Raw genomic sequence first — 12142 nt, 5'->3', positions numbered from 1 at the left:
ACGCCTACCCTCGTTCGTTACACGTACACTTGAAAAGAGTTCTTGGTGCAGGGTGTCTATAAAGGTAACCAATGCCTCATCAATACCCATCTCCAACAAAATAGACCACAACTTTGTCCTATTGACCAGGTCAAAAGCCGAGGAGAGGTCCATGAATGCAAGATACACGGACCCCTCCTTGGCTACAGTGTATTTGGAGATGAGCAAATGTAAGTTGGCGCACTGTTCAATGGTCCCCTTTCTTTCCCTAAAGCCGTATTGGATTTCAGACAACCCGCCACAGCCCTCGACATTCTCCCTCAACCTGGATAAAAGAACTCTACCTAGAATTTTTACGGATGAATCCAGAAGGGATATAGGCCTATAACAGCCTGGATCATCCCGCTGACCTTTTTTAAAAATAGGGACAATAGTAGAGGTGTCCCATGAGGCAGGTGCAGGGTTACCATTGACTGCGTTGAACACGTTTGCCAAGACTTCAGCCCACAATTTTGGTGAGTACATAAAAAAGTCGGCGGGAACACCGTCAGGGCCAGGTGCCTTATGTTTTGTAGTAGACAAAATAGCTTTTTCCACCTCATCTCGGTTAAAAAGGATGGGGCGGGTGGCTGAGATTGTCAGCGAGACATCTTTAATCGCATCAACAGTATCCCCGTAGACGTTTTTAAAATGAGACAGCCATTTTTCGTCAGAGATAACGCAGTCCATGGAATCGTTATTATCATCTGAGAAAAAGGGCTGTTTGATAATCTCCCAACATTTTTTACTATCCTTCAGGACTGCCACCGAAAGGAGACTATCCCATGCTTCTTGTTTAATGGTGTCCCTTCGTTTTTTTACGGCTAACTTATAGATCTTCCTGAGTCTGGTAATCTCGTCTTTTACCCTAGGGGTATTTTTTAGGGCTGCCAGCAATGATCTATGTGCTTTTGAGCATGCTGTATCAAACCAGCGCTTATGTCCTGGGGTTCCTTTTTTTGTCTTTGCTAAAAGGTCCTGTGACACCTGTCCACATATTACCTCAAATGCCTCCACAATTTCTTGACCCTGGGCACAAGGATTCTTACAAATCTCGACCTGTTCCTTAATCTTTAAGAAATTTTCGGCATAAAATTTTTCCGGTACCACCTTTGCCCATTTCATGCGTCTACCTTGGTCAGTAGTCCTCAGGGAGTGGGCGGTTACTTTCGATGGGGATGGTCCCATATGGCCTCCCCACGCCACTTCAAGTTCTACCGGATTGTGGTTGCTAAAATGTGATTGTACTGTGCGGTAAGCAATAACCCGGTTTAAGGTACCTAGGGATACGAATATGTAATCTATAATTGTACCTTGAGGAATGCCAGTGAAAGTTGGCAATCTGGTGCCACCATCTGGTTCATACAGGTCAAAGTTGGCAAGAAAATCTTCCAGCTCCTCTCCCTCTGTGGTATGTTCAAAATGAGGTCCCTCAAGTCCATCATCCCCTTCGATACTACTTCTCCTACAGTTTAAGTTACACGGATGAATATTAAAATCACCTAATAAAATATATTCTGTGTCAAACTTAGTATTCTGACTGACCAAATTTAAAATGCTATCTAAGTCAATAATGTTACAACCTCTATAATCACTATTCCCTGAGTTGTAAAAATTTATGTAAATGGTCCTACTGGTGTTATTAATCACTCTTTCTACCATCAGGATGTTGGGGGAGTCGGTGCTAATCTGCCTACAGCTTCCCTTTAGGTCTAAGGAGAACAAGATTAAAAGGCCTCCCTTGGCCCTCCCCATACGACTGGGAACAGCTGCTTTGGTGAAACTAGTGAACCCATCCCACCAAAGATTGGCAGAGATGTCCCAGGTTTCCTGGAGGGCAATAATGTGATGGCCTAAAATGAAGCTTGACCATGCTTTATCCTGTCGCTTGCCATTTAGCCCTGCTATATTCCAACTTATCAGTTTACAGGAGTCTATAGGTGTCTTGGTTTCTGGATGCCGCACCAATGCCCCTTCGATCTCTCGTGGTGTTTGGGTTGCTTCATTAGGTCCCACTTTCGATAAGCTCTGTAGGTTATCACTGCCAAGACCCTGGATCGAGCTGAGCTCAGACAGATATGGCATGGGGAGATGATCATGCCTAGATGTAGTTTGATCTTCCTGCCCTGTCTGAGGGATGGACTCACTGGGATCTAAACCATTAGTACGTAGGCTATTCTGATCTAATTGTTGAACTATAGCATCTTTTCCCAGGTTAGTGACCTCTATATGTCAGTCACAGTCATTTAGGTTGGATAAAACTCCATACCTGTTCCCTATTCCCAATCCCCAATCAAAAGGGGTGGGCACCTGACCCCAACCGTTTACTGCTGTGTTCCACATAGGCTGAGGAGTATTAGGGCGCATCAAGAAATGATCATTTCCCTGCCTGGCCATGAACCTATTTCCCTGGCCTCTATTATCATATCCCGGAGTACTTGGACCCCACCTATTTATGTTGGGCCAATTTAACCCTGGTGTTCTGGCCATTGGCCCTATCGAAAAGTTGTGTTGCCCTGTCCCACGACTAATCATAGGGTGAAAGCAGTCATTGTTAAATCTGGGTCTAGTTTCCCCACCCCAGTGGGCAACTCTTGCATTCCTCCTAGGCCTGGGGATATTTGAAGAGGTCGCAATCTGAATGTCGTTATAAAAAATTTTTTCAGGGTAAGGGGGACTATGGAACCGCTTCTACGTTGAGGTGGGAGGATGTTAGCAAGAACATCGGGTGAATGACGCCTGATAAGCTGGCTAACCATCCCCCTCTTAATTTTGTCACCCAGACCATTCACGTTCCAACTCAACACCCGGATCCCCGATCCATGATTAGAGCAAGACATTCACCCCACTCCACACGCGCACATTCAAATCTGTCAACACCCAATGCAGTTCAAAACGAAACTGAAACCAAAAGAAACAAAGAACCCCCCCCCCCTTCCTCCAAACTCCACCCCCCTCCCTGCACCCCTGCATTAGGACAACACCCCAACCCCAACTCGCAGTGTGCCTGTCGCCCCTCCCAACAATGGTAACTAAAAGTAGGAAGAGGAGGCGCCTGCCGCACAGCTCCAAACCCCTTCCCCCAGGAATCATGCTGGAGGAACAAACGTATTAGCCCAAAGCATTACTGTTACACGTTAAGAAAAGGTTATATCTACCCCCCGTGTCCAAAAGTCAATTGAGTCGCATAATACAGAAGTCCATCATTCCGGGCCCTGCCGCTCATCTTCAGCATCTTGTCGACGGTCTTCGGCACCACCAGCCAACACAGTGTCTAACCAATCCAATGCCACCTCTGCATTGTCAAAAAACCATGTCTTCCCATTCGCTTCGACTCTTAGCTTGGCTGGATATAGCATTGAGTATTTCATCTCTTTGTCTCTCATCCTCTGCTTGACTTGGAGGAAACTCTGACGCATCCTCTGTACAGCTTGTGTAAAGTCCGGAAAAAAAGGACACTGTAGTATTTTCATAACATAGCGGGCCGTCTGCCCGTGAGTCCTGAAGTATGACATCACGGTCCCGAAACAATTCAGGACCCTCGCGATCATGGGTCTAGGCGGCGCCTCAACTTTCGGCGGCCCGCCCGGAACTCTATGTGCCCTCTCCACTGTAAAAAGCTTGCTGTGTCCCTTAGGCTTCAAATGTTTAAGGATCAGGTCTTCCACAAAGAGATCAGGAGTATGATCTTCTGCTTTTTCCGGTACACCTAGGATGCGAACGTTGTTGCGCCTATTACGGCCCTCATAGTCATCCGAGAGTTAATAGTGGGCAACCCAGTATACCCTTGAGGGTTTGGGCAAAAAGTATGATAGGGTGAAGATACCTTCAAGGGATTTTAGTAAAACAAGAATTTTGGAATCACTTAAGGAATGAAATCGTGGGGGCTTAGTGATTTGAGGCCACTAGTGCTGGTTATGCAACAACAGAGATTGATGTATATTCAAGACTGTCACTTGTTAGTGATCAGAAAAACGAGAGAGCAAAAAGTGATTGAAAGACGGGTGTATATTTAAAAAACTATTTAATCTTTTATCAAATCAAGTTAAAATGTTGGGTACAAGATGAACAGCAATGATGCAGAAGGGAAAATACATTAGTCTACACAGCCCTTACTACATCAATTGCTCAAGCTTTTCTATCTATCACAGAATTAATTCAACATTCAATGGTAGATAAAGCCACAGTCGAAGTTTCGGTCTCTATTCTTTCGTGTAAGAGACCATCCTCAGGACATGGATTTCAAATCTTGAGTACCCTAGAAACGATAACAGATTAATAATTAAAATACTGTCTCTACCCATTGAAGGGATAATCTACATCATATATATAACACCCAAAAAGCTCTCAATTATCAAAAATGAAAATTATATTTGAAAATACCTATTAATGGAGACACAATCATAGCAGTTGTGAGATAACAGATTCAATCCATTTTATGAGCTTTCAAATTTCATCTAATATTTACACCATAAATAACATTCAAAGGATACATTCCACAAATAGAATCATCGTCTTTAAGGAATGCTTCACTCTTGCGTAATGCATATCCTAGTCACTGTTAATGGCGACACAGTCATAGCAATTATGGAATACAAAGTTTTCAATACAATTTATGAGCTTTCAAATTTCAGCTATTGTTTACACTGTGACTGACATTTGAAGGATACATTCTGTAAATTACGCCAGTGCCCGCAATGAATAACTTTTCCCACCCAATCTCGTTGTAGCTTGGCTGATTCAAGAGTGTCTAGATGAGTCTCTTGTAGAAGAGCAATATCTGTTCTCTTCTTTTTTAGATAAGAGTGAACTTTTTTACGTTTTATAAAATGCGTAAGGCCATTAACATTCCATAAGATTATGCATAATGGATGAGAGAAAGAGGTTGCGTTCCCTGCCATGTGTTTTAAAGACGGTGAGAATTAAGAAAGGAGTAAAATATATAGGTAAAGTCCGAACAAGTATTGAAGGGACAGGTTACAAGAATAAAAGGGGAAAAAAAGGATAAAATAAGAGATTATATGGGGAAGGGAACGAAAGAATGAAGGAATGTAGGAAAAAAGGGTGAATAATGAAGAGTGAATAATTTCCGGGTAAGGAGAAGATTAAGCGATAGGAAGTCGTCGGAGAGGCTCAAGGAGATTAAAGGGTAAAGAAAAATGAATTATATGTTAAATAGGATAATAAGTAGTGAAAAAAGGAAAGAGAATGGAAATATAAAAGGAAGGAGGGATATATGTACTGTGTAGGGACACTACAGTGCTACTGGGATAGAATTTTTTACTGCAGGTCTAAGCTTTCGGGCTATTCGTACCGGAGGAGCCCCTTCCGGCAACTTGGTATATGATAAAAGACAGTGTTTTAGTAATCAAACAATTAAACAAGGCATTCTTAGCATAAAAATACTAATAAAGGCACAATGTAAGAATCAACAAAGATAAATATTTTTCAGTTAGCTATTGTTGTATCTAAATCAATGTCACAGTATAATTTAATAATAGCCTGAATAAATATAGGGATTGTTCAAATAATATATAAGAATAGCCATGAAAAGATTATATCATAATTATCGGCTTAAGCTAGAGAAAGTAAAGAAAAGAAGTAAGAAGAGTGTGAAAAGGTACAGATAAAAGGGGAGTATGATAACACTTAATATTTATAATAGACTCACGACATATTGAAAACATAAACTATTATTCATGTATATTTAAAATAATCTAAATTGTCTATTTACGGAGTTTAACAGTATACAATTAGGAATATAAATAAACAGTATTTGGAAGATATATCTATACTAATATAATAAAGAGAGAGCCCAAACCTTTGAGGCGGGTAATCTCAGGAACCACAGCACCAATCACAACACCCAATACAGCGTTGGAAAGGGCAGTTGCAGCAGAAGGACATAGGCTATGCAGCCGCCCACCATATACATTTAAAAGGTAAAAGAACCCTGCCAGCAAAGTAGTCCCTTGTGGGCGTGTCTGCGTTATGCTGTGGGTGTGTGCTGGGGGGCGTGACAAACGCTGGGGGCGTGTGCTATGTTCCGCCCTTCATGCCATGTCTCATATCGTGTGCTGTGGGCGTGTGCTGGGGGCGTGGGCGTGTGTGGGGCGCGGGATTACGGAAAAAAAAGCGAGCATTGTGCCCAATATTTCATTGTTTTTTCTTCCCAGGTTCTGTACATTCCAGCTCCGGGTGTCCACCCTGCTCCCTCTAAATACCCCTGCACCCCATAATCATAACCCACCCTTGCTCCTTAAAATACCCCAATACCCTTAAACACTAACCCAACTTAACCCTATAAATATACCCTGCACCCCAAAACCCAAACCTATCCCTAAACCCTAAAAATACCCCTGTACCCCAAACTCAAACCTAGCCCTGAACCCTATAAATACCCCTGTACCTCAAACCCAAACCTACCCCTGAACCCTAAAAATACCCCTGTACCCCCAAAACCCAAACCTAGCCCTGAACCCTAAAAATACCCCTGTACCCCAAAACCCAAACCTAGCCCTGAACCCTTAAAATACCCCTGTACCCCAAAACCCAATCCTACCCCAGAACCCTAAAAAGTACCCCTGTACCCCAAAACCCAAACCTAGCCCTGAACCATAAAAAATATTCCTGTACCCTAAAAACCAAACCTACCCCTGAACCCTAAAAATACCCCTGTACCCCAAAACCCAAACCTAGCCCTGAACCCTTAAAATACCCCTGTACCCCAAAACTCAAACCTACCCCTGAACCCTAAAAATACCCCTATACCCCAAAACTCAAACCTAGCCCTGAACCCTAAAAATACCCCTGTACCCCAAAACCCATACCTATCCCTAAACCCTAAAACTACCCCTCTACCCCAAAACCCAAAACTATATCTGAACCCTTAAAATACCCAAACACCCCAAAACATATACCTCAGTACCCCAAAACATATACCCCTATACCCATACTTACCTTATCCAAACATTAAAAAAACATGCTTTTACCATTCATGTATTTACAACGAATTTCGTTGTAAATGTATGCGTGGTAAAAGCATATAAAATGTAATGCCATGCGTTATAATGGCATTGCTGAGTCATGGTACTTTCGTAATGAAAGTATGCGGAGTGATGGTATGCGGAAAGAAGGTTGCGGAATAATGGGTGTTTACCCTCCCCCGGTAAGTACATTGGTGGCACGGTGGGCCACATCTCCAGCAACATACTCATACTTTTTCACCACCGATTTGAAAAATGCACAGGTCTGTCTCATTGATGGCCAGCACGACATACACTTTTAGACACACCTCCCGCCACAAGTTCTAGATTTGCGAACTTTAGAGCTGGGGAGCTACGTTTGAATCTCGGCATCAGCTCCACATCCTATGATTCCAGGCAAATCGCTTTGTCTCCCCGTGCCTACCACAAATGTATGTGTTCTTCTGTAATGTAAATTGTACTCATGCCATGTTGTCGAGTTCGCGCTATATAATATTGCAAGGAAAAATAAAGTGGGGAAAGTCGAGTTCACACACTGCTGAACGCGCACTCTTAAGTGCATCGGCAGTGCACTGTGAATCAGAGCGTTTCAGAGGCCTGTCACAGATAAGAAATGCTATCAAAACGAAATCCTACAAAACAATATACTACTGGCCGGCAGCAATTCGTACCCGGACAAAGTCGGGACGAGCTGCTAGTTAAAGATAAAAAGGGTATAAAAGGCTTAAACATAACATATCTTTGAAATAAAGGCAGCTATAACTAGAGATTAAATGATTTCCTAAAAAAATATTATCACAGAGAGGTTTTACCATTGCAAAATATCAATACTGTATAAATATATATCATTGCAATTACATATTAGGATAGATGAATATAAGTATTATTAAAGTTAATTAATACATAGGTTAGATACAGGATGAATAGAAAGAAGAGCATGAAAAAGAAGATTTAAGAAAAATAAAGTATAGTGGTGCTTATATTTACTAATAGGTGTATGTGTTGGAACCACAGCCAGAAACGCATAGGTTTTCATTGCCCGTATGCCCCGGAGATTCCGTTGAGCATGTGTACAGCCCTCTCGCATGGAGGGGACTGGTCCGCACTAGCTGTTTGGGAGGAGCTTGGGGTCCATATGCTGGGGGATCTATATAGAGATGGGGTGCTGCTATCTTTTCAAGACTTGCAGAGCACCTATGAGTTGCCGCGGGGAGACTACCTGTTACATGCTGCTTTGTTAGCGGGTATCCAGCGACAGTGGAAGACGGGTTATTGGAGCCCCCGACATCTTTAGGCTGCCAAGACATCACCAAGGCGGCGGGCACGTTCAAAGCTATCACATGTCTCTACAGGCGACTGTCGACCGAGCGGCTCCCGCTCTTAGATACTCTAAAGAGTAAATGGGAAGTGAATATTGGTAACCCCATTCCGAAGACAAAGTGGCCACAGCTGCTGAGGTGTGCCTGGAAGGGTACGCGCAATGCTCGGTTCCAATTGGTTCAGTGCTTTACTTTACACAGTGCCTATCTGACACCGGTCAAAATCCAACAGTATTTTGGGGGATCACAATCACCGTGCCCCAGGTGTAATGCCGACGGTGCCGACTTCAGCCATATGTTCTGGTCTTGTACAGAGCTGGGATCCTACTGGGAGGAGGTGGTAGCATGTTTAAATCAGGCGATGGGACGCACAATAGAGGCGGAGATGGGGGTCTGCCTTTTGCTTTGGTTTCCACACATCGCCAATACTAAGATTACTAGCAAGTTCTATGATTTGGGACTAATTATGGCCAAAAGGGAGCTCACCATGCACTGGAAGTCCAAAGCTGGGCCCAGTTACCAGAGGTGGAAAGCGAATTTTCTGAATTGGGCGGGCAGCGAAGGGACACTCCGCCTGCAGGCCGCTAGGCGCACAGCTAATAAAAAGGCTCTGGACGCAGCCAGGGCATGGGAAGCATTGGTGGCTGAACATCAGGTCTCTACTAGGGAGAGTGAGGACACAGACGAAGTGTGGCGGGACGGGGATGGAGAACCCATGAGAAATAGGGGAGAGATGATATACCACACCGCGCTGCGACTGAGGGCTGCCTGACACATTCCAGGTTTAATGGTACTAGCAAACTAGGGCGGAGACATGAGAACCGTGTAATTATTCGGAGGAATTTCCTGTTTATTATAGCTTGGTTGTTTTCTTCCCTCCTTTCTCTCCGGATTGATAGGTTGATGAGGGAACAGCTTTGCAGATGGCGCTTAGGCTGGCCAAGTTAGGGCACACTGACGGGGGGCAGGCGTAGAGGGGGGGCGTTGGGATTGTTGGGGAAGAATTTTGCCACCTAATCCTGAAATGGTTCGTCTAATGATCATTAGGCCATCTACGCAATGGCCATGTCGAGGTTGCATGACTATATGTTATACATGCTATTGAAAACAATAAAAATTCTTTAAAAAAAAAATAGAAGGGTCTGCAACCTCACTGCGGGCGGGAATGCAACTGCAGATATGTAACATTGTAGCAGTGCACTCTCAGCCAGAGCTGAGCTGCACTTGCAGGCAAGATCTTTAACTGTTTATTCACTGAGCCACTAGCTGCTGGCAAGTATGCCGCGAGCAGCAGAGCCGGCGCACCGGTGGTACAGGCACTGGCGTGCGCATTAACACCCTGGTGTAGCCAGTTTCAGAGTGGCATTAGAAATGCGTTATAATGCATTTCAGTGCTGTGATGCGGAACACCGCATTGAAATGCGTTAGAGTCACACCTAATGCGTGATACTTGGCAGGCCTGTCGACTTCTTGATAGGATCTCTCACCCATTCTTCTAAGTAGCGTTGAATAAGGATCTTGGATAAGGCATGTTTTAGAAACAGTATATTGTTACCTTTTACACATGCTGGGGGACATTTTTCACCAGCACCGAACCACGGATTACGTCATAATTTCTTCGTTGACATGATTTCATGACTCGAATGACATTGCAATAAAATAATGTTTGGGGTCTGCATTGCAGGGCCTTGCTTGGCCCTCGCAATGCTTTTTTTATGGCTTCGTCTTTTGTCCTTGGGTACGTGTCGTCTGTCTTCGTTTTCTTCTACTTTTTTTTCTGTGTCCTACACTGTTCGTCCTCTAAATACGTGAGTGTTCTGTCTCTATCTCGGCTTCAGTCCTAGAGTGCTTTGCCTTTGATTGGTTCTGAGGTTCAGTCCGCATTTCTGTGCCGTTCATGCTATTATGGGTTCTGTCTTTGTGTGTTTTACCTGTGAGCCCATTGTGAGTTCCGTCCCAGTGACCCAGAAACCATGTAGCTAACAATAGTTTTCTTTCTCCCACTTTTTCCTCAGCTTGCTGTGGAGAGGACAGTTTGTTACAGTGCGTGAACTGAAGCAGCCTTTACATCCTCGCTGCAACAAACCCCGTGGCACAATAGATCTTCTGATTACGGAGCAGCAGCATTGCAGGTACCAGCAGTCATATAGGCTCCACTGGGGGAGAGTCTCTAATCCTTGCAGGTTCTGAGTAACATAGTAGGAGGAAATGTAATTTTTAACGCTGTAAGTATCAAAAGCGTTCTGCACTGAACATTTCATTCATGAGAGGCCCAAAGCACAGTGATTGCCAAAGGGAAGAGGTTGGCAATGCAAGGTACCACAGTAAGATGTTTTCAACACTGCAGTTACCAAGAGGTCCCAGCCGACCAAAATACCAAGGTGATAGCAGGTAACAAAAAGAAATGTCCTATTACTTACGGTAATCTTCATTACTCCGGGTCCCGTAGTCCTCGACACCTTCCTTACTAAATGAGATTATCACTATCTCTGACAGAAAAAGAAAAAGAAGGAATGCTGGGCCTACCCTCCCCCTCCCGCCGGGAGTACAAAAGGGTACATGTCCCAGCATTCCCTCTGAAATACCAAGCCAAAGGATGAAGGCCGGCAAACAGGGCGGGAGGGAGGGAAGTCATGAAGGTGTCGAGGACTACGGGACCCGGAGTAATGAAGATTACCGTAAGTAATAGGACATTACCCCCAGGTCCCTACGTCCTCGACACCTTCCTTACTAAATGAGACATACCAAAGCAAACCCCGGCATTCATCCCACAAAACACAACAAACAACCAGTACAGCAAAAACCAGGCATTTATTGAGCACAGAACAGAAATCACGGGCGAACACAACCCAACACCCCCAAAGCAAAACCGCCCTCATCACCCAGCAAATTGAGGAGACGGTAATGCCTGATGAACGTATTGGAAGACGCCCAAGTGGCCGCCCTACAAATCTCCGAAAGAGGGACACCCCGGATCTCAGCCCAGGAGGCCGCCACCCCCCTCGTAGATCGACCTTGAACACCCACAGGAGGAGGGGACCCAGAAAGAGAATAGGCCAAGGAAATGACCTGCTTCAGCCAGCGACCAATGGACACAGACGAAGCCTTACGCCCACGGCAAGCAGCCCCAAAAGAGACAAACAGGGAGTCAGTCAACCTGATAGCCGCCGTGCGCTCAAGATAAACACGCAAAGCCCGGCACACATCCAACAAGGACCAACAAGGACCACCCGGGGAATCCATAGCAGAACCCAACTCAGGCAAGACCAACTCCTGGGACCGGTGAAATTGAGAAGCGACCTTAGGTACGAAGGAGGAATCAAGGCGGAGCACCACCCCGCCCTCCGAAAAGGACAGAAAAGGCTCCCGTGACATCAAGGCCCCCAACTCGCCCAGGCGCCTGGCAGACGTGATGGCCACCAAGAACACAACCTTCAAGGTCACAAACTTCAAATCCACCTCCGACAAAGGCTCAAACGGAGGACTAATCAAGGCCCGAAGGACCAAGGGCAAATCCCACAGGGGAAAGGAAGGCCGGGAAACCGGACGAGAAAGAGAAAAACCGCGGAGCAGCCTGGAGACCAAATCCTCATCATCAGACAGATTACCCCACGGGGAACGAAAAGCCCGAACAGCCGCCCACTGGGCACGCAAGGTGGACACAGCCCAACCTTTCTCAAAACCTTCCCACAAAAACTGAAGCACCGCCTGTAAAGAACAGTGCAAAGAGGAAAGGTCCAAGGCCGAACACCAACGACTGAAGTTACCCCAGTGGCGATCATAGGACATGAGAGTGGAAGGCCTACGGGAACCCTGGAT

At 45.0% G+C, this 12142-nt stretch overlaps 1 protein-coding gene across 1 annotated transcript in view; it reads left to right on the top strand.

Moving 5' to 3' along the window:
- LOC147705912 (inactive serine/threonine-protein kinase TEX14-like) overlaps nucleotides 1-12142 on the top strand; it is a 722788-nt gene that overhangs the window by 260286 nt on the left and 450360 nt on the right. Inside the window, exon 7 of the mRNA XM_086929575.1 lies at nucleotides 10339-10455. Coding sequence (XP_086785701.1) covers nucleotides 10339-10455 — 117 coding nt within the window. The remainder of the gene's footprint in view (nucleotides 1-10338; nucleotides 10456-12142) is intronic.

Source organism: Lissotriton vulgaris, chromosome 7 (assembly GCF_964263255.1).
Source record: "Lissotriton vulgaris chromosome 7, aLisVul1.2, whole genome shotgun sequence".
NCBI classification, from domain to species: domain Eukaryota; kingdom Metazoa; phylum Chordata; class Amphibia; order Caudata; family Salamandridae; genus Lissotriton; species Lissotriton vulgaris.
The sequence above is the reverse complement of the archived record's forward strand: the minus strand, read 5'-3'. Positions and strand labels throughout refer to the sequence as shown.